General features: G+C 42.0%; 1 protein-coding gene and 1 long non-coding RNA gene across 2 annotated transcripts; both read left to right on the top strand.

Annotated features, from left to right (window-relative positions):
- Positions 1–4948: 4948 nt before the first annotated feature.
- On the top strand, positions 4949–6082 carry LOC308316312. The gene is made up of 3 exons (XR_013964150.1): positions 4949–5013; positions 5562–5640; positions 5927–6082. It is a non-coding gene; the product is annotated as an uncharacterized lncRNA (long non-coding RNA).
- Positions 6083–7068: 986 nt separating this feature from the next.
- On the top strand, positions 7069–18708 carry LOC308316311 (uncharacterized protein). The gene is made up of 9 exons (XM_080764856.1): positions 7069–7172; positions 7270–8247; positions 8863–8972; positions 9583–9663; positions 11839–11895; positions 12067–12144; positions 14165–14259; positions 14579–14661; positions 15612–18708. The coding sequence occupies exons 2-9, from the start codon at positions 7641–7643 to the stop codon at positions 15752–15754; spliced, it is 1254 nt and encodes a 417-aa protein (XP_080620982.1). The 5' UTR covers positions 7069–7172; positions 7270–7640; the 3' UTR covers positions 15755–18708.
- The last annotated feature ends 4064 nt before the right edge of the window (positions 18709–22772 follow it).

The following is a 22772-nucleotide window of genomic DNA, read 5'->3' as shown; positions in this document are numbered from 1 at the left end:
TTGGGCTAGACTGATGGTCTCTTGATTGGCTGACGCCATAGGAGATGCTTGGTGTTCGAATGATGGTGTATTTGGATTCAGCATAACATCAGGTTCAGGCTTTTGGTGAGCAGTGTTTGTTTCTGGATTATTCTCTTCTTCGTGGTCGCTTCCAGAACTGTCGTAGGCCCTCACATGGGCTGCTGCTACCTTGACTCCTGTTTCACTCTTTAACTGCTGTAGCTTTGTCCTCTCCTTCTCTAGTTTCATTCGAAATTCCGCCTCCTTCTGCTTCCTTGCTGCCAACATTCTAGCCTCTTCGTTCTCTAGTGTGTGGAGCTGTTCTTGAAGTTGAGCCTGGATTTCTTTCATGGTCTTTGCTTCTTTTATCTTAGCTGCAAGTTCTGCATCTTCTCTTTCGCTCGAGTTATTTGATTTTTCTGAAATGGTTTCAGTATTTGTGTAACCGAAGACAGACCCATACTCATCCTTATTTAGTCTAATCCTCACTCTGTCCTTTTCCAATCGGTCATTAAATTCTTCTTTAATAGCCTCCTTTCGTAGACACACAAGATCGTTAATCTCGTTTGTGAGAGTGACACATGCTTCCATCCTCCTGAGGATCTCTTGTGTTGGAGTCTGGTTCTGTATAACTGACTGATACTCAAGACAGACATCATCCCGACTTGACTGGATGTCTCGGTTTAATTTAACAAGGTCGTCTACAGTACAAAAGGCTTTTAATTGAGATCTATTTTCCCGTGCAATCTTCTTCCATGTGTCATAAACCTTCTTAAATGATTTCTCTTTTTTCTTCGTATCCTTGTCATACATTTCTCTTCCTTTCTCTGTGAATGTTCGTCGTCTTGTACTTCTGCTCTTGTCCTCCTCTTGTGTCTCTACTGTGTTGCTTACTTGTTCTCCGTTGTCTGACATCTTGTTCGCTTGGTGCTCTGAAGGAGACTCACAGGAAAGGGAGGGTCACACAGAATGGATGTCTCTGGTTGTCGATGATAACTCGCTGGTCTCCTGTCCAGCAGTGAGTTTTTACTGTAACTGCCCCCTGGGCTTGGTATGGACTTTGAGATTGAGACAGTAGAGTTTCAAACTGATGCTCTTTATTTTTGGTGTGGTACCAAGAAGCACCGTAAAAACTGCAGAGATATGACGAAAATATAATCAACATTAGTCAAATACAAAGTCATACAACATATACAGTTTAGCCAAAATAAACTTCAAAACTTGACCATAAACACCAATGGTATATTTCTTAATCACCATAAGTCAACTTGTAGCTATAAAACATTAGACATGAATTAACTCTTGTAAACGTAGTCCTTCGGGAGCCACGTGTTGCAGCCAATGTCACATGACAATAGTGTTTACATTACGGCAATAAAAGACGCTCTTTTTAACTGACTAAATATAAACACACTCTAGGCATTATTACATCTTTATCTCACGAACCTCATTCCGCCTTCCAAGGGGTGTTAATCATGAAATATAAACATATTTATTGCTGACAAAGTTCGTTTTGAACTGCATGACTGCGCTTCCGCCATCTTGTATTTCCAATGAACTTTCAACTCTAACGTCACCTTGTATACCTGAATGCCCAGAGGGGACATGGCCAATTCTGCCACCTAGTGGACAGTTTTAAAACCAAGTAAACCATGGCATAACACCACAAATATAGAAAAACAGAAAAACAGCAATTAACAATTAAGGTAAACCATAACTTCTTAAGTGGCAATAACTTCTTGGTTGGTGGCCATTTACAGTAATCACTTCATTTGTTCGGATCGCTGAGTGTATCCTTTCCGCATTTTTCCCAAGCGATTCGCCTGGTGTCGCCTGGTTAGTTGGAACATCCATGCCCATTCTACACCATATAAGGCAACAGGAAATCTCGAAATACGTCATCATAGCCGGCACAGAGGATTTAAACAGCGCAATGAGCTTGTAGAGTAGTTAAGTTTGACAGGAGGTTCCAGTCTGCACGGACAGATCTTCAAGCAAACAGTGCGAGTTATATGTATATCTAAATAATAATTCTAACAATGTCTGAATGTCTGAATGTCACTGACCATTTTTCCCATTTGACACATTAATGATTAATAATGAATGAATGAAATGAACGTCCGCCACCTACAGAGGTCCCGTAGGATTTGACGGAGTTTCCAACCAACCTACGTGAGCGTCAAGTTCACGGCCATTTCCATGAATTCCAAATTAATGTGGGAAATCCACGTAAATGCCTTTCCGCTAGTGTCACGTCATGTTATCAATCGTAAATGCCGTTGTGAATCTGGCCCAATGTGTCAAAGCCCAGTCTGTGGGGAGTGCCAGCCTGCTTGCGCATGTGGCAGGGTGCAGGCTTTAGTTCCGACATACTATTGATCCGAAAGCTCAATCCTAACCTAACCCTAACCGCAAGCACGGGAGCAGCGCATGTCGGACCATCGCTTTTTCGCATCGCATCGCATGTCCCCCCGCTTCGGATCTTCGTGTGTCTGAAAAGCGTGCGCACCCCATGTGGCATCATGCTTTTGTGCAGATTAGAAGGAATGTGATGGAACACCCAGATATAGACGCCACCATGAGGAAGATGATGGTCATCAAGGGAGGATTGTTTGCACACAAACTTTTGTTGAGGTAATTGGAATCCCGTTTAGAGGTGGAATTCAGTTTACCACAAGAACCACATTATGGTGAAAATAGTAGTTCTACAAGCTCACAACACATTGCGTTGTGTTTTTTTGAGAGCTTGTAGATCGGCTATTATTGTCGAAGAGATTTTGTATAGAGGGGGATAAAGGAGGGCCTATGGCTAATTTAGACCTCTGGGGGACTAAAGGCAGTGAAGTATATATGGTTTAAATTGACAGCTTTTTACATTAAATGAAACACGAAGTGGGAAAAACTTATTTTATACTACCAGAAACAACTTCCAGAAATGGTATGTGAAATTGCTTTAACAGTTTAGTGGAGAGTTTGAATATAGAATGCAGTTACAGACTGTTAAGTTTGAGTCGTGGGTGGGTACGATGCTGGTTTTTACTCTCTGCTTTGTAAAAACAAGTTAATGACGAGTGAGTGTGGTAGCAGGGCTGTGTCTTTTATGACGGTCGATAATTCTCCCTTCTGCTCTCGTTTCCATAGACAAAGGGCACACTGTGTGGCTTTGCATTGTCATGCTTTATTAAACAGCGGGGACAGTGAACAAACAAAAGCAGCCATGCCCCACATTTGACCGCTCTAAACTGCTCAATTAAGGCAACACACAAATAAGATGTCTAGTCGCTGTCAATATATATATATATATATATATATATATATATATACTGTAAAAAGGTCAACGAGTGATATGCTGGGGGGATTAAAAATACAACGTTGAGTCAATATCTTTATGGTCTTGTAATTGACAAAGCCTGTTAATATATGTTCATACAATTATTCATAATAATTATTCATTCTCAATCAGGTCTTATTTTTTAATTGGGTGAATACCCACAATGGCTGTTTTGATTCAACTAACAGATGTTAATTGGGTCAATAGATTGAAGAATGTGTCAAACATTGGGTCAACAAGATGGGGGCGGCGTCATTTACGGTAACCACTAACCGGATATTGCGATGCGCGTATAGCAGAGCAGTTACGGTAAATGCCCGGAGCCAGCCTGAGCCACTGAGACCGCCTGCCAAAAACAACAGTAAACTAACTAGGGACCCACAGTTTTATTAATTTAAGTTTACTGTTTGTGTGACGATGTGAGAGAAGAAGTGTGGACGACCTCGACGACGAGGTAGAGATAAGAAACACTTGGTGTGTTTTTTCTTTTCCATTTGTCCGAAATGTCAATTAATTTCAAGTGTTGGCTAATAGTGCCTAACCCCCTATTTTTTACAGTCTATGTGCCTAATGTTAGCTTAGCTAGATTCACCACAGGGGATAGCTGGGGAAGGCTAAGCTAAGCACTAGCTTGCTAACTTCGAGGGGACAGCTATAGAACTTAGAGCTGTTTATTTTTGTTAAATGTTTGCAGAGCTCTCGTTTTGGAACGCCTGCAGTGTACCGCAGCTTCCCGCTTGCAGTGTTTTGCACCATTACAGTGGTTAAATGCTTGCTTATGGCTGCCCCATCTTAACTTAGTAGTTATGTTGTGATTTTGTACCAGGGCACGCCAGGTTCTATGGTCAGTAGTCACTGCGAGGACTCCTCGACAAGTGGTTCCCAAACCTTTTTTTTTCATGTCAAGGACCCCCAAAATTGACACTAATTATCCCGCGGACCCCTGTTTGAAAAGATATGCCAAGGGACCCCATAAGAAGATTTCTACAGCTCTGTTAGAGATTCTCAACCCGTTTTAAGGACCCCCATGCAGTTTGACATGCATTAGTCTACCAACCAACCACCATTTAATAGCATTTCTATCTCTGGGACCCCCAATTTATATTGTAAAATCAATGTGAATTTAACTCTGAGTGTTACAGCCCCATAAGGGTCCATTTGGTTCCATTTGTATCACTGAGTTACAGCCCCATAAAGGTCCATTTGGTTCCATTTGTATCACTGAGTTACAGTCCCATAAGGGTCCATTTGGTTCCATTTGTATCGCTGAGTTACAGTCCCATAAAGGTCCATTTGGTTCCAAACTATCATTTAGCTGGGGACCCCTGGAACTCCCTCATGGACCCCTGGTGGTCCCCGGACTCCACATTGGGAACCACTGTCCTAGATTGTATAACTTATAAGCTATCCCAGTGAGATAAATTGTGAGCTTTTTGATCTGCTAGAGGGGCAGAATACAAACCCCTGGCCCTGGGGGACCCTGGTCAACATAGTAGCCTATATAGTTAATGTGCCATAAATTGGCGTGTATGGTGTATTAGTTAATGTGCTAAAACACCATAGTGCATAGGTCGGCCTCATCTTAACTTAGTAGTTGTTCTGTTTTCATTATGTTCCAGGTCACGCCAGGTTCCCGTCCTACTTGCCAGGTTCTCTGGTCACTGGGAGGACTCCTACTGTATGTATGTATATAAGCTAAGTTAATATTATTATGACATTGTGAAGTCAATACTGAAGCAACATTATGTTATACTTTAGCTATTGAAAAATAGCAGATCTCCAAGCTCATATCACACGCTACAAGCTTGTAGGTCTGCTAATTTTTAAATATTGTGAAAATGAGGCACAAATCTTTAAATATATATTCTTTCAGAATACTTTTTATTTTATTTTGACGTCAGGCCTAAATGGGTTAAAGCCATCTCACATATGTATTGGAAAATGTACAATATTTCCTTGAGTGTATATATGCACTTACTTTCCAGCACTGTTTAAAACCACACAAACACTAGCATCCCTGGCTATTTTACTACGTGACCATTCACCAAAATATAGTGCGTGTGTGTAGATTGTATTAGATGTTGTGTCGTCACTGCCAGTTTTCCCATTCAGACCTAAAATAACTCACTACAGACTCCATCACTGGCACCATGTGGATAGACTTCTGCAGTGCGTCTTCATAGACTGTATGTACTTTCAAAACTAAAATGGACCTGATCTTCTCCCTCAGACGAAATGAAGTTGTTAGTGACCAGCCACATGTCTCCACTATCAGGCAGAGATAGCCGGCGCTGTTCTTGGTGGACCAGGTGAGTTTGTGAATAGTTTATATAGCTCCTTGCCTCCTTCTCTAAAGTGCTTTATATTCATTCACACACACACACACACACACACACACACCAATGACCGAGACAATCACATGCAATGACCGAGACAACCACATGCAAAGCACCAACCTGCTCAATGGCAGTGTCTGACTCAGACTCTCCTGAGCAACTGCTGTGATGCTATATATGTGAAGTTATGATTGCTACAGTACATGACCTGTCTTAGGATGTAAAGTTCTGTCTTCCATTATCAAATTTTGTTTTGCAGGTGTCTGCCGAATTCAAAAGAATCACAGGAGTTGACTTGATCTCAACATTCCTCTCGACGCTGGATGAGCACACCAGAGGCCTCATTCAAGTTTACCGCTCCAGAGCACACCACCCCAGTCAAGAGAAGTTAAAGGTCCTGTTGGAGACCCTTGATGACCAGGTGAGATGGGGAAATAATGCCCAAAAGGGTCTTAAAATATCATAAAATTGTATTTATAATTGGAGTGCTGTGCAAGTCTGGAATACATGCAATACTCGTTATCTGGTGTACAGTACTCCTGGTACTGTATCACACACGTTGTGTGTACTGTACAGTAATACTGTATATACTACTAGAGTTCTCTATTTCCAAAGAATGTATACTTATCTATCTCTGCCCTTCTTCACATAAATAATACTACTCTTCTGCAAATATGAGATGGGTTGTATGTTCACTATGTTCCTTTAACCATAGACATAGATGGCCCGGAAGGGCAAGCTTCCACTTGCGTCACAGAAACGGAAGTTCGGTAGACCCAGCATGATGTTGAATCAGAGGCAGTTGGGGACGGGTCTTTTCGTTAACCCAGGGTGCGTTCAGATATAGAACTAAGGCCACTGCTGTGCCCTCTGGTCGTTCGTTTATTCGAACGCACCCTAGATTCTGACAACTCATGAAAATACACACTGATTGGCCAGTAGTCACTTTGAGTGGCAGAGTGCCATCCTCACTTCTGTTGTTGTTTTACAGGTCACTCCAATGAACTAGGTTTTTATATGTTTTTAACCGCATGCCACTATATTGTCCCTATTCTGGTGGAACACACAAAAATAGCACATCTACAATCTCACACATGCACCTTTGTGACGTGCGAGCTTGTAATTTGGCTATTTTCTGTGAAGATGATAGTACTGATAGTGATGATAGTAGAGATCATGGGAATCAGTGGTTAGAAAGTATCTTTGATTATTAGACAGCTGGTTTTTATATTCCTTGCTTTAATTTTTTTTAATTTTTTTATTACAGATCTATTTCTTGATTGGAATTCCCACATGGTTATCATCAGCACTGTCCTGTCTGGAGTAGATTATCAATGAATAAAGCATGCAATGTTGTGCAGTTATTTGAATCAAATTGAATCAAATCATGTTCTTTTCTTTGTATGTAGACCACAGATATCATAAGGCACAGGAGGGTGGTGGCGGCACTCAAAGGACTGCAGTTCTTTCTCAAGGAAAAGGATCCAATTGTTCAGACCTGTCAGGTAAATCAACATTTCAGCCATCAATGAAAATCCATTTCTCATTGTCATTTTGGGATATTTCTTAATGTTCATTTTTTGTTAATGTACTCCAATCTAGAGAGACGATGTGGACAAGCACACCAGTGGCGTCCGTATGGCTATCCTGGAGTTCGTGGAGGCCCAGACTCGGCGCTACAAGCTGTGGTGGTATTGGAGGATGAAGTGGTCGTTGACGGCCTTCCAGATTAAGGGAGGGTCACCCCAAGAAATATGACCACATCATGCTGTCGATGGATGACCAGGTAATCACAGAGGAGAGTGTGGACATCTCAATGGCACTGGGACTCCTACTGTGCATATATTTTGTGTTCAGAATCCAGTACCCTAAAGGACTGAAAAAGACACTGACCTTTTTGGAGTGTGTTGTTCTGAAATTGAAGGATGCAGGGAAACTTCCTGTCACAGTAAAAAGAGTGTACAACTCTATCTATGAGTAGCCTAGACCTCGAAGCGGAAACCGCCGGGGGTCTCACGGCGATGGGAGCGAGGCCTCGTACGGCAGTGCCGACCCTCAGCCACATCAGGGGGCCTTCCAGAGCGGCCCCCGCCAGGCGCAGTTACCACGGAGATGCCAGAGAAGTGGGGAGACCTTCGTCCAGAGAGACCGGCGAGAGAGACTACAGGGGAGACCGGGAGAGGCGCCATTATGGCGGCCTGGCTATCGAGGAGGAGGAAGATGGCGTGGAGGTCGATGAGGAGCCCAGGAGAGATTCAGACCTGCGAAGCCGAGAGAGGGGAGGGAGCAGGAGGTGGAGAAGGGGGGCAGAGTTCAGACCCAGGACCGGGTCATCGGTTAGAGAGGAGGTGAGAGAGGAGGAGACGCCTTGCAACGGCGACCGTAGGGTCAGGAGGAGCACAGGTGAACGCCGGCGTGGGCGTGTGGACGCAGAAGAATGTTTGAGCTCGGAGGAGGAGGAGCTGACGGTTGAGAGGACAGAAGAGAGGCCGCATCGGCGAGCGCCACAGCGGAGCCAAAGCCTCCTGTGCAGCAGCGTGGCTTCAGCCAGCAGGGCTAGGTCCACACACGCACCGCCAGGTAACACCCAACAGGGGGAGCCAACTCCCCATACGGCGGAGGGAACCCTTCCTACCTCTGTGTGTGTTTTTCTCCATCTCTCCTCAATCATGATCAAATCTGGACAAATTGGGGCCTTTGAGGTGTGACTTAGTGTGGTCGGTTCTCTCCGCTGACGTGTGATGTTTTGCTGTTCCCACTTGGTAACCTCGGTCCCTTCGGCCCTGAAATCATCATCTGGGAAATTACTTTCAGTAATCATGCTTTCATCTTCATGCCGTTTGTTCCGTCCGGGTCTGTAGACTAGAAGTTCCACATCTCCATTGTAGCTGCTCTGCGTGCCATCGTCACGTTCCGTCTACTTTCCATCTTTCCCTCATCTTTTGTTTGCCGTGATTCAAGTGTTATCCCTTTGAACCTCGGGTTTGGGTACTTTGGATTTTTCTTTGCGCTTCCGGTTTTGGTACTTTCTTTTGATTTGTCTTTGCACCTTGGGTTTGGGTACTTTCTTTACATCTTTCTTTGCGCCTCAGGTTTCGTTACTTTCTTTAGACTTTTCGGGTGAATGGGTTTAACAGAACTTTGAGTTTCCTTTCTTTTCGTCCATCCATGAAGCGTGTCCAACATGTTCCACAGGTGCGGCGGTGCAGTGTCTGGACCTAGTGGAGCTGCAGCAGGTGCTCCGAGACGAAGAGCTGGCCCGCAGACTGCAGGATGAAGAAGACCGGGTGCTGGTGGTGAGGAAGGTGAGCACTGTTAACATTAATGTATGCTCGCCATATAAGAGAACTCAGGCAGGATACAGTGAAATTGGAAGAGATGAAACAAAACAAAAATACCTGGAACATGAATTAAATTGAAGGTGATAAATTGGTGTCCGACCAAGAAAATACAAATCTGTTAGTGCTGGAGACTCGGAGATGGGGAGCCCCCGGTTACTGAACAAACACCATCACTTACAGCAATAATATATTCAAGAATAAGTCTGAGAATGAAAAACACTGCGTGAAAAGAGGGATTAACGGGCAATTATGGGCACTAGATTTGCCCATAACCTCAAGTTTAGCGGGCATATACAGTAATATACAGTAATATACAGTAATATACAGGGGTGATGGTACATTTCAGGAGTTTACCGGAATTTGTCTGTAAATTTACCGGGTGTTTCCTGGAATATACTCAACCATATTCCATGCTTTTTGCGCAGTAACTAAAATACCATCCGTATGTAAACCTCTTCAAGATTTATATGTATTCTATAAATAAAATGTATAAACTTGTTGAGGTTTCAGGGTAGAAGGATTGGCGTGTGTACTTGCAGCCCTAATGAAGCATTCTCTGGTGCATTTCTTCCAGAGTCCTCCTCAGCCCTCCTCATCTTCACGCAGCTCTTACCCAGAAGGGGACTTCAGGGTGGCTCAAGTGGCCCAGGATGAGGTGAGATGATGTTTATCACACTGCAGAGAACGGCTGGCCAATTAACCCGTCATATATCGAAACCCATATTTAGAACCAATAACCAACCTATTATTATTATTATTATTTAAAAACAAGTTTTTTCTTTTATACTGTGATGATGTGACCACTCTTTGTCACGAAAAGGAACCAGTTGCCAACTGATTTGTGCTGCACATGCTCATCAAGAGTGCACGCTTGGTGGGCTGTGTATGGACCAGGGGGGCAGTCAGACATTTTTTTAAATATATGTTTATTGGTAATAGGTTTCAACAATTTAGTACAGTTTGGACATACCTTTTTTTTCTCCCTCACCCCATCCCTCCCCCCAGTTATTGTCATCATTAAAACAATATAAAAAAATAACATTAATAATTGAGTACAGACATACAAAAACAAACATACATACAGACATATGATATAAACCAGGAGTGCCCACACTTTTCTGACTTGAGAGCTACTTTCAAAATGACAGACTCAACAAGATCTACCCACCTAAAGAATTATTAAACCATTGCTGAAAATAGTTTAAATATGTACCTGAGGTGGTTTGGAATAGCAGAGCTGGTGTTAAATAATTATAGACCATTGTACTTGGAATGGGAAATAGAGGGAGAGAAATGGAATACCGGTAGGTAGGGTTTTTTGTATTCAATTTGTAATGCTACCGACCTTTGTGCACAGCAACACTCTTGAAAACAAAAGATTGCATTGTGGGTTTGAGCTGAAAGGCCCTTTTTGATATCAATCAAGTCACCTTAATTCAAGTGGTAGATGCCAAAAATATCTATATATCTATTCTTTATATTTCAATTAAATATTATTTAGGGGCATGTCATGTGATCTACCTGCACAGCCTATGTGATCTACTGGTAGATCGCAATCTACCTTTTGGGCACCTCTGATATAAACAGTAGGATACAAAAATTATAATTTAAGCACAGATAACCCAGTCACTAGTTTAAAGTCTAATTTCTCATGTCATAATATTCTTTTTGGAAAATTATGGTCCCATTTCTTACAAAAATGACCATAAAGTTGCGTATGTTCTGAGGGGCGTGGCTACCGTTACAGTCTATGATCGGGAGCCACCCCCCGTTTGAGTCAAAATAAAAGCCAACGAAGAAGAAGGGGGGGAAGTCCCGCCTCGTTGTCTGGGCCAGCCATCTAGAAAGATGGTGATTTACAATTCAATTTACAATTCAAGGACTGACTGGCTTCATCTTACGTCCATATCAGACCCGGGGAACACTTTGTCCATATTTTTTTACAGTCTATGGTTTGGACACAAACAGAAACTTTTTTTATTCAAGAAAACCATAAACGAATCACAATCATCTCTCTCTCACTGCAGCTCTGATCTGGAGCCTAAAACAATCAAAGTTCAGGTCTTTAAATGTTTGCTTGGAATCACACCTACAAGTTCTACAACGACTCATTTGGGCCAATTCCGAATTGACAAGGATTTCATTGTGTCAAAGAGGGACACTAGACACTCAAAGCAAAGTTGTATGACTGAAAAGCAAATAATGTTTTTTACAGTATATCAATAATCTGAATTCTGAATCAATTAATCTGATTTACCACTTAACCGTGTGTGTTGTGTTGTGTTGTGGTGTACAAAATAGTGAAAATAGCATTGCAATGCTTTGTGAGCTTGTAGATCTGCTATTTTCAGGCAAAAGTGAAATTGTGATATTGATTTGATGTCATATCACCCTGTCATTACTGATCTTTACCTGCCCTTGAACTACCTTAGTAGTGTTCATCGATCAGTATGCATATCAAGATGTTGAGATGAGTGTAATCTGATCTGCATTGCGTACATGTGTTTAGTAATCCCACAAGGGAAATGTAGTTGTTATGGCAGTACTGTAGTTATGAAACACAGGCCAGATAGATAAAAAAGAGAGACAACTAAACTTTTATCAATATATAGATTGTTTTTATATACAAACACAATAAAACGAGACATTATGCGACAACACAAAATGATAAAAAGAAAAGGAGTCAAGACAAGGACTAACAGAAATGGCAAAAAGACATACACTATACTGTACATAAAATAAGGGTACTTAGTCTGGTATCAGTATCTGAGTCCTGAGACCAAACATCTGCAAATATTCAATCAATCAAAAATCTGCTTTTATCCAACAGGAAATTGCGAGATTCATGCAGAAGAGGGAAATGACTTGGAAGCGTCGGTCCAGAGAGGTAGAAGGCCCGGTGTCTTCACGGGAAGACAGAGAGATGAGCAGTCGGTCCAGAGAGGTAGAAGGCCCGGTGTCTTCGAGAGAAGACAGAGAGATGAGCAGTCGGTCCAGAGAGGTAGAAGGCCCGGTGTCTTCACGGGAAGACAGAGAGATGAGCAGTCGGTCCAGAGAGGTAGAAGGCCCGGTGTCTTCGCGGGAAGACAGAGAGATGAGCAGTCACTATGACCCAAGAGCTTCCAGAGAGAGACAGGTGAGCTTGTGTTCTCAACAGCTTTATGTTGAGAACACAGTCTCAACATTCAACATCCAAGATTTCGTGGATGTCGGGCATAAAACTTCCAAAACCTTTTCAGGAAATGTAAAAAAGAACCAGCCAATGGATATAATGTGATTAGTCACAAATTCTCACAATCTCTTGTTAATACTGTACTTTTCATTGGTTGTTTTTTTTCCCACAGACACACTTTGACTTTGTGAAAATATCAAATCTACAAGCTCAAGCCTGCAGATCTTCTATTTTCACTACTTTTGTACGATGAACTAGGGTATTCATTTACATAAAAAGTTTAAATATGGATACATGAGGTTTCCGCCCGACAGTGACCATTTGTATTCGTGTCGTACAACTACAGAAGAGCACCTCAAGTCCTTTTGACATAGTCGTTATAAGGCACCTACTGCATCTGCTGCAATGCTCAATATATTATTTTTGTTATCAGATGAACCATGAAACCCAAAACAAAATTGTATACATATTACAAATGTTATGCATAAAGCATAATCAATTATTTGGGGTCATGTGAAAAGCAGACTAAAGCCATTTTCCCACTGAGCAAAAAACAAATCTATTTCTGGTGAAAAAACGTCATGAGTGATAAAGTGCCATACATCCTTTTAGTTGAAATGGTGGCTATAGCTCCTGTTGCAATGATCTGACACTTGAATTATGTAGAACGTGTGAATGACCCACCAGAAAAAGAGAGAAATACATACTCACAAATGGTCAATTGCTTTTTCTTTTTAGGGGAGGCCTCCATGTTTACACAAATCCACATTTACACACTCATTTCGGTACTACTACTTCCTTGGTTCTGCATTTCAATGTGGAAGTGGCTAAAATAATGTCATTCATACATTCTTAATCACTTATAACTCACTTTACTTCAAACTATGACAATGTGACATTATGCCTGTCACTGTATGATTTGACAAGTTCACAATAAATAAATAAAAAGTACCCTTCTCAATTTAGGGCTATGTGGTTCCGTCTAAAAAACGCCTAGCTTTCATGGAACAGTTTGCTCATACATGCACATGCCACATGGCAATGATGGCATGACAAATGGCATAGGAAGTATTATGTTACACTTAAAGAGAAATTCCAGCTTTTTTGGAGGAGCGCCTTGAGTAGAAAATAGTTAATTCGTTGGGTATATTGTATACTTGTATAGGGTCACTATTTCACATTGTAAACAGCACATGCTTGAAGTTGAATAATATACATATATAATAATTGATTAAAATAATTGAAAGAGAGTGTATATGTGTATATAATTTATGGTGTCACAAGGTCATGAGGGTTACCCTCATCAGTAGGTTTTAGATAATTAGATTAGTTGTGCCTCAAGGTGGTGATAGAAGAGATGCCATGGGGGACACAAAATTCAGTAGAGTTCATCCTTTGGTAAGCATGAAGTGCTTTCAGAGTGCAGGCCTGTGCTTTGTTTATTTGTTTATTTGAGGATTACAGTTCTTTCTTTCCTTTTTTTCCCTGATTGTTTTATAACAATTTTGACTGAGCTGACTCCGGTAGCGGAAAACAAATCTTAGGCAAAATGAGACCATTTAGTCTAGGAAAAATTTATCAAAATTTCATCATGCTTTATGTAGCATGTGACATGTCAAACTAGGGGGTTTTCATGATGCTGAATCCATTTAGCCTAAGGAGTGTATTTTGTGCAAAACTAATGCTTGGAATGGATTCAGCATCATAAACTCCCTAGTTTGACATGTCACATGCTACATAAAACATGATGAAATCTAGATTTTATTTTTCCTTATAGGTTGTAATGGTATGGTCAGCTATTATGCCAATTATGAAAAGTGCTCAACATATGCAAGTTAGCATCCGGCAGTTTCTACATGCTGGGGACCCATACTAAACATTTCTAACATAAAACGTTGGATTACTCAACATGTCCAGGTTTACATTCTGGCTACTAGACTAATTCAACTATCGTGCTGTGCTGTGTTGTGCTGCTGTGCCACAGGGTCAACGAGAGAGACTGGACTCGGAGGGTCTTCCCTCCCCAACGGAGGACTACTCCTCAGAGACCCAGCCCCCCAGCCCGGTCTCCAGCACACCGTAAGTCCCCTCCTCATCCAGTCGGCTGTTTAACGTGCCAACTGCCAATATCACACACATTGTTTGCGCTGCTGCTAGTGTCTACCTGTTGTACCGTTGGGGCTCCATTTACATTACTGACAGGTTTTCAACAAAACAAAAAAACATTACGCCATGGTGTGAGCATTATCTACACTATACAATTGTTGTGTGTTGTCATGTGGGGGTAAAGACATTCAGGGCATGACACCACACAGGGAAATATACATATGACCCTCGGTCATAACAACAATACACAAAAAAGCTAGGCCTGTTCTGACGGACCGTGTTTTATTTGCAGACAAGTCCAGCATATCAGAAACATTGCTGAGGAGCTGGACCCGACCTTCAAGGCTCGGACACAGAACAAGGACAGCCAGACAGGTAATGTCAACATGACACATAGTAAAACACAAGGCTCACAATCAGAAAACACAGCATATTTGAGCAAATCGTACAATATTGTTGACATGGGTATCTTTGCATTCTGAAATAAATGAAAGGATTGACTTAAAATAGACACCATTATACAGGTATTATTTCAGAATGGACCTACTGTTGTACTAGTTTGGTCCATGGATGTGACAAGAAATAGAGGAGGGTCTCTCATGTTCGGGTTTGTTTTAAATTCTGATTTGTTTTTGGTGATTATTGGCAAGTTTATTCATAAAGCAGTCGTTGACCAAACGCTTTCCAAAAGACCAATAACAACACATAGACGTAGTCTAAGATAAAGCCCATAACATAATGCAATGAGGAGGTGCTAGTATAAAAAAAAAGTCATTTATTTTTATACTAGCAGCCCCCTGCTCTAGCGTCTTCTCCTTCTTCTGCAACTGTTGTCCTTGTTCCTGTGATTCACCGGACTAGCCGTTCCAGGCATGAGGTGCGTTTGTATAGCCTGGTTAATAAACCAGACTAATATCGCACGGACCGCGGGATATTAGTCTGGGGAGGCTCAGCTTGGATTTCATTTCCAGGGCGGCGGGTTGAAACATTTTCTCTTTGACGCAATTGGTCAGAGCTACTGTCAGTCAAAGGTCTCAAGCATTGAAAGTCACTGTACCAAAGACCGCCCATATTGCATACCGTGTCCCGATTGGCTGCCCCATTTCTCTGGTGTAGGAAATGGGCGTACAATTGAGCCTCTCCAGACCGTAATCCGCTGGCAGGCAATTTTCTTTTTGCCAACGGCTGATTCGGTCTGGTTTATTAACCAGGCTAGCGTTTGTAGACTCCTTTGCCCGGTGTTGTTGTTACCATTGTATTTCCAGCTGAACGGTGAAACATTTATCACGCTGGTTGATCATTACCTCTGTCTGTTATCAATGTAGGCCCGTCACTTCCTCTGCCTCACTCTGGCCTACCTGACTTCACGGAGGAGCCCACCTTCATCCCCCCCACCAAGAGGCCCAGTGACAAATCAGCACGCAGCAGCAAAGCCAAAGAGAAGAAGGAGAACTGTAAGCAGCAGTAAAACGTTGGAGATGCTAAAATGTGGGAACTCAGGACACCAAGCAACACTAAGAGGACACTCCTATTCCAGGTGAACAATCTCCACTGGTTAGTTCTCTGTACTCCAACTAGCACTTTAACCAGTTGAAGAATTGAGACTAGGTGGGACATATTAACCACATAAACCCTATTGTGGGCAACTCATAATTGTCAAATATTTGGCAAAAAGTAGCCCATCTTCAAGCTTCCAGCTGGAAGTTGAAGTTGATCTGTTATGGAATGTCTTTTCGTCCATAAGTGGAAGAGCCAATCAACGTGAATGTCAATAACAGGGCCCTGAGCGCAGACGCTGATTGGCTCTTCCCCTTTTTTGGTTTCTGCAAAACGTCCACCCGGTGGTTGAGGCCAGACCGGTCTGCAGAAGACACACGATGTCAATTCACGTGACCTGGATAGTTGGGGCCGTCCGTTCTCTAGATATTATAACTCTATGGTGTAGAGGGGGAAATAAGAGGGTCAACGATGTATAGGAGTTAAGTGGTTAAACAAAAAACATTTAATCGATTGGCGACAACAGTCTGCGCTAACTATAGGCCTCTCCTTTTATAAGGGAAAACTGGTTTATTGAAGGATTATTACAACCCAGTGTTGATGGGAGGGTTTAAATTGTATATATATTTTTCTTTCGCTGAAAGTGTGGTTTAGTCACTGGCATCGTGCACTTGACTTGTGTGGGCTCTCAGCTATTAGTCAGCTCATCCAGTGCCAGTAGCTTCTCTGGTGGTCCACTCCAGCTCTGAAACATTCAGAGCCACTCTTGGTGAGCCGGTGCGGTTTATGGCTGGATGCAGGTGATTCGTTTCCACTGTTATTAAGTAATTAAATTGGTTTATTTAGTTGCACCGGAGACACATTCATTATCAAAGGTGCTTTTTGTCGGCTTTTGTTTTGAAAAGGACTGTGGTAAAAAATCCCCCACTAACTTCCCAGTTCTCACATCCATTCCTTTCAAATCAGTATAATTCTAAGGATTATGCTGAAAGTACTGCTGTGTTTCTGAGAAGTGATACATTGCTTCAGTATAAATTCATCATGCATTCTGGTTGTCAATTTGTGACTGTCCTGACTCCTGGGCTTTCCCTGGTGCTCTGTACCAGTGTTATAACCATGCTAGTGTCTCAAATGCAGCGTTGCTAAAGGCACACGTTTGATATTAAGTCTTGAGAGAGCCACTAAACTACGTTTGTAATTCATGCAAACTTTCCCATGCACGTGAGTGTCATGCTTATGATGAGTCACTCCGCCTTCAGTATGTTATTTATATACAGTACCACTCCACTTGACGATCAGCTGAACAAACTAAACCCTTCCTTGTAGTCAAATGTGATTTGCATAGCAGCACAAATTTGACTTTGAAGTCACATTTGAAGTAAAGGCAGTGTGCTCCCCATTAAAATACAAGACAAAATATGCAGTAAACAGCAGCTTACTTTCCGAGGCATGTACCTGATGATCTGAGAGGTCTGATTGGTTCATAGGCAAGGATCAGATCAGTGCATATAGTATTCAGGAGCTAATTATCTTTTGTTAAAATAAGTGTGAAATAGTTCTGTATTCCAATAGTACTCATTTCTGTAGTGCATGGGTCTTAAACAGGGGCTCTGCGGTCCTTATGGGGTCCTCAGAGTTACTACAGGAGGCTGCAAAATCTTTGTGATGGGAGAACAACAACAAAATAGATCACTTAAAGCACCTTTTTAAGTGCTTTATAAATGATACAACATTGAAATAAATTCTGTATTGGATCAGGAGCCATTGAAGTGATCTAAGTGTAGGGGTAATGTATTCAGCCTCTCTTAACCCAGTTTCAAAACGCTGGAGTCTTTACAGAGAGGGCATTACAGCAATTTTATTTGTTGGAGATGAATAATCTCCAATAATCTCCATGGACCAGTTCAAATGCTGATGGTTTTGTAAACGATAAGCAGCGGTCAATCAATTTACTGATTGCATCAATAGTTTTGAAGTTCTCACTGGGGTTCAGAGACGGTGGGACTGCATCAGAATGGGCTCTATGCATATAGCCATTTTGGAAAGAACTTGGGCCACTTCCCTACTTCCTTCACAGGTGTTACCGCTAATGAAGGTTCTGTTCCATTTCTGCTCAAACAGAGTCGGGGTTCTGCTAATGTTGAATGTTGGCTCACTGGAAGCACGAGTGGGTCTTGAGTGTGTTCCAAATGGCCCTCTACAGGTCTGTAACTCTTGTTTCCACTCTCAGAGTTATGGGGCCAGTCCTTGAAATTATGAAATTTGAGAACCACTGTACGCTGAATGGAACAGAGCCTTAATTAGTATCATCAGTAACATCTAAAGGAAGTATGAAAGGGACCCAGAAGTAGGAAGAGTTATTCTGTGTGCACACTGTCTGTTGAACTATAGGATCTTCTACAGTGTTGTCTTCAACTGTAGAACGTTTTGGGACACATGCAGTGTTTGATCATTAATGTATGTGGCATTAATGCATGTGTCATTAATGACTTCATTGGTTTATTTACTGTACTGAGGTTATCAGTAAACGGATATCTGTAGTGTACACTACACTGGTTATACAGTAGTTCTGTTAGATCAGATTTTTTACACTTATGTCAATCTGCACATGTAAATATAATCCAACCCATGCTCTATATTATTGTTTGTTGGGTTTGATCATTACCAACCCAGTCATTAAAACACCATCACTTTTAGTGATAGTGGGTTTTTCATTTTTTTTTTACCTTGCTGTATTCCTTCCAAAGATACTTTGTATAATTATGTTCTGCCCAGGCTGAAAACATAACATGCTATATATTACATTACTTTTGTTTGTTATTTATGTATAATTACACTGTACTGTTTATATGTATTAGTAAGTGTTTTTATTTTCTTGAAGAAAGTATGTATTTCCGGCATAAAACTACCACAAATACAGCATCAGCATTTTTGTTCGCCTTTCTTTTTTAATAAGGTTTAGTTTAAAAACATTTTCAAGAAAATGATCATAATGAAAGACATACAAAATAGTTCAAAGTGATGATGTGTCACGTAAGACACACAAACTGCATAGGAGAGTGCATAAGGAAACTTCTGTGAAACTACAGTACGTGGATGTACAGTACATACTTCCTTTATGAGGAAACTGACCTTTTGTAAGACCACGTCTGCAGCGCTGTGAAGGGATGAACGCTACTGTTGTAACAATGAGAGCGGGCTGCACAGGTTGTTTTTCACATTAGTAACTTATGTACACAAAAGGAGCTACTGTGTACCTCCAATAGTATATGTGTGTGGTCATATTCACAGCTATTTAGCAACACATCTTTAGCTTGATTTATTTAACAATTTATTTCAATGTGGAACACTATTGTAAGACAATGTATAAAATAGGGCTTAAAGGGGCATTAAACTGTAGTTTGTTTTCCAGTTCAGGTACAGGAGTTTAATAACGTGGAAGGTTAGTAAGCAACACAGTTGCAGCTAATCAGTCCTACCTCTATCATATCCATTAATCATTTGATTAGTGCTTACATCATGGTGTACTACATTATCAGTTCAGCCATCTGTTGGACTGCCATGTTACTGTACATGGTCTTTGTTCTTTACCCTGGTGAAGTTTTTAACCTGAACTCAAAACAAACTACAACCTCAGCCTAGGGTTTCAACCCCTTATATAGAGGTTATCTCCAGCCTTGGCTGAGGAGAGTGCGGTGTATTAGTTTACACTGTTATTTCTGGGGCTAGATAAGGATTACACAAAGAGGTACAGTGTTGTACCATATGAAGCGCTTAGATCCTCCCTTTTGGCCTCAGCCCAGAATGTTAATGGTGGTGAGGTCACCCTGTTTTTCCCCTTCAGAATTATTGGTACGCTCCCTCCCCTTCCCCACTTAATTATCCTTTTAAACATTATCTCTCCTCTCTTCACAGCTTTCAGTTTCAATATCGCGTGCTATGAACAATATGCAAGAGCCCAGTGTGGTTTCTCTTTGGTGCTGGTAAAGCCAGATGAGGGGGATTCTCCAACACCGTACGAGCTGGTGTAACAGCTGGTGTTTGGGCGGCGGGGCACATCCAGCTAAACGCACGCCACCCACTTACAGTCCACAAAAAATAAACCTAAATAGGTGTCCAGTCTGATTTCCCTTAGTCTCTCAACTCTCTTCCAGTCTTTCACCAAATTGCAAAGGTTGTGACAGGAAGCTGTCATCATCTTGTGATTTCCGTTCAGATGTCTTTAAATATCTTAAATATATTTTTGAATTCCCATTTCTGCTAATCAGCAAGCGAGATGGGATTCGACAGTTTCAGTTAACAAGTCATCTGAGGGGGGCAGAGATCTAGGAGAATCTGAGAGGAACAAAGACCATCTGCATTAGGGTTGGAGAAAATTGAGAGGGAGAAAAAAAAGCCAGCCATATCATCAGTACAACATACCAGTAAGACGCGCAAACGCGGGAAGCGAACGCATCTGAGACCCTGCAGATCATGTCTGTCTGTCTGTGTGTCTGTCCCGCTGTTACTGTATATGTGGACCTGGCCCCTTTTGTGCCCATATATGGAGCTGAGTGATTGCTGATGCAACACACTCCATATTTGGACGTATAGCGGGACAGACACACACACAGACAGACAGACAGACATGATCTGCTAGGTCTCATAGTAAGTGCTCACTGCGTTCGCAATCACTGGGTTCGATATAATCTGCTTTGTGTATTTGTAACAGATCTACCTGAACAAGTTACATGGTCTGAATATTATTTTACATTTTGTGAATATGTTAACATTTTGTGAATATTTTTAAACATTTTGTGAATATTTCTAAACATTTTGTGAATCTTCTTTTACATTTTGTGAATATTCTTTTACATTTTGTGAATATTCTTTTACATTTTGTGAATATTTGTAACACTTTGTGAACGTTCTCAGATCTGTTTCCTGCTTTACCTCCTTATTTTCTTTCTTATGGGCTGATTTGATTTTTTTCAACTGCTTCCAGTTCCCACCTGATGTTGTGTGGGAGTTCAGACTGATCCAGATCGTACTGAATAACTGCCAGCTTGCATAAGGTCTTCAGACTAGGACTCAAGTCTAAGATAGACAGGCCACAGCATTCATAGAGGATGATACGATCTCCCACAATGCAACAGCAGTGTAAACACATCCTTGATGGGCTGTTCCCCTTGGGCTTGACCTCCTTCCAGGAGAAAGTATCTGGATTGAATTTCCACACATCATAGATACCAAATATGTACAGCTCTCCATTGTAGGTAAAGGCTGAATGACTACTGCGTGTTTCTGGAAGGGGCTGTGTAGAAGGTATGACCGTCCAGTGGTTGGTCTCTGTGTCAAACACACTGATGGTGTTGTAGACCTCAAGGTCACACCTGTAGCCCCCAAATACAAACATCTTTGTCCCGATGATGGTGGAAGAGTTACTTGCTGTAGCAGGTGGAGGAGTTCCTCTGGTGTTAATTAAAGTCCAGACCATTGTGGTGGTGTCCAACTTGTAGATTGATGTGTCATTGATGTGCCAACCACTGGTCCATCCTCCATGAATGTACATGACCTTCTCCAACACACAGGCTGAGTGGTCTGTCCTCCCCCCTGGATCAGCCCCAGAAACCCTGGGTTTGGACCATGTGTGGGCGTCGACATCAAATGCATAAAGCCCGTTGCAGAAATCACTGCGGTAATTGCGGAGACGACTTGGCTTTTCCCCTCCACAGATGTAGATGATATCTCCTACAAGCACAGCTGTGTGGCCGCCGCGCCAGGAGGGAAACTCTCTTTTTCCAGTCGTCACTGGAGACAACTTTGTCCAGCATAGAGACACTGTGTTGAAGACGTACACAGCCATGGGATCAGAATAGTTACTAGTCCTTGTGTTCAAATTAGGAAAGGCGTAAACTTCATGTCCGATCGCTACGGCAGCACCGGTGCACCCATGCTCTGGAACCTCTGGTCCTTTGATTCTGGACACTGTGTAGTGAAACATGTCTGCCTGCCTGCCTGTCTCTCTGTCAGGCCTGCCTGCCTTTCAGCTCATATAGAGTGACCAGGGCTGTGGTGTGACATCACATGACATCAGCGCACTGCCAATCGGACTGATATGCCCATTTATGGAGAGCTCTGATGTCAACAATACATGCCCATATATGGAGAGCTCTGATGTCATCAATACATGCCCATATGATCTCTGATGTCATCAATACATGCCCATATGATCTCTGATGTCATCAATACATGCCCATATATGGAGAGCTCTGATGTCATCAATAGATGCCCATATATGGAGATCTCTGATGTCATCAATACATGCCCATATGATCTCTGATGTCATCAATACATGCCCATATGATCTCTGATGTCATCAATACATGCCCATATGATCTCTGATGTCATCAATACATGCCCATATATGGAGAGCTCTGATGTCATCAATAGATGCCCATATATGGAGATCTCTGATGTCATCAATACATGCCCATATGATCTCTGATGTCATCAATACATGCCCATATGATCTCTGATGTCATCAATACATGCCCATATGATCTCGGTTCGTAGTGGAAAAACACTGTGAGAGGTGGACTTTCAGCCCGAACCCCGGGATGTGTATTATTCATAACTCTGCATGCGCTGCGCGCTGAGTCTGACAGCACTGGTCCCGACCGCAGAGCAGAGTAGAGAAAGGCTCGCTGGCTGCTCTGCTGTCTGCAGATAGACTGTTGTGCTCTCCGTGAGGAAAGCTTGACATGCCAAAGAACTATCTCATCATCATTGACATGCAGAAAAAGTAGGCTACTGCTTTCTTAGCTTTGTGACTGACCAATGAGAAGCAGATTGTATTGTCTGCAAAGGAACTATGTGTCTGTCACAAATAAAAGTTCTGTCCTGCAAGCCCGTGTCATGTCAACAACACAGACAAGGCAGCTGTGCGCGAGGCGAGTCCTGCAAATTAAATTGACCCAATATTATTTTGTACAACCTACAGTAGCAAA

This window comes from Protomyctophum bolini (genome assembly GCF_963924005.1).
Source record: "Protomyctophum bolini genome assembly, chromosome: 5".
Classification (NCBI taxonomy): domain Eukaryota; kingdom Metazoa; phylum Chordata; class Actinopteri; order Myctophiformes; family Myctophidae; genus Protomyctophum; species Protomyctophum bolini.
The sequence above is the reverse complement of the archived record's forward strand: the minus strand, read 5'-3'. Positions and strand labels throughout refer to the sequence as shown.

Excerpts from the sequence above, each read along its gene's own strand:
- LOC308316311 (XM_080764856.1), top strand. The coding sequence starts at position 7,641 with ATGAGTAGCCTAGACCTCGAAGCGGAAACCGCCGGGGGTCTCACGGCG. Across the intron at positions 8,973-9,582 it reads GGGTGCTGGTGGTGAGGAAG|AGTCCTCCTCAGCCCTCCTC; the intron begins GTGAGCACTGTT and ends CATTTCTTCCAG. Across the intron at positions 11,896-12,066 it reads GGAAGCGTCGGTCCAGAGAG|GTAGAAGGCCCGGTGTCTTC; the intron begins GTAGAAGGCCCG and ends CGGTCCAGAGAG.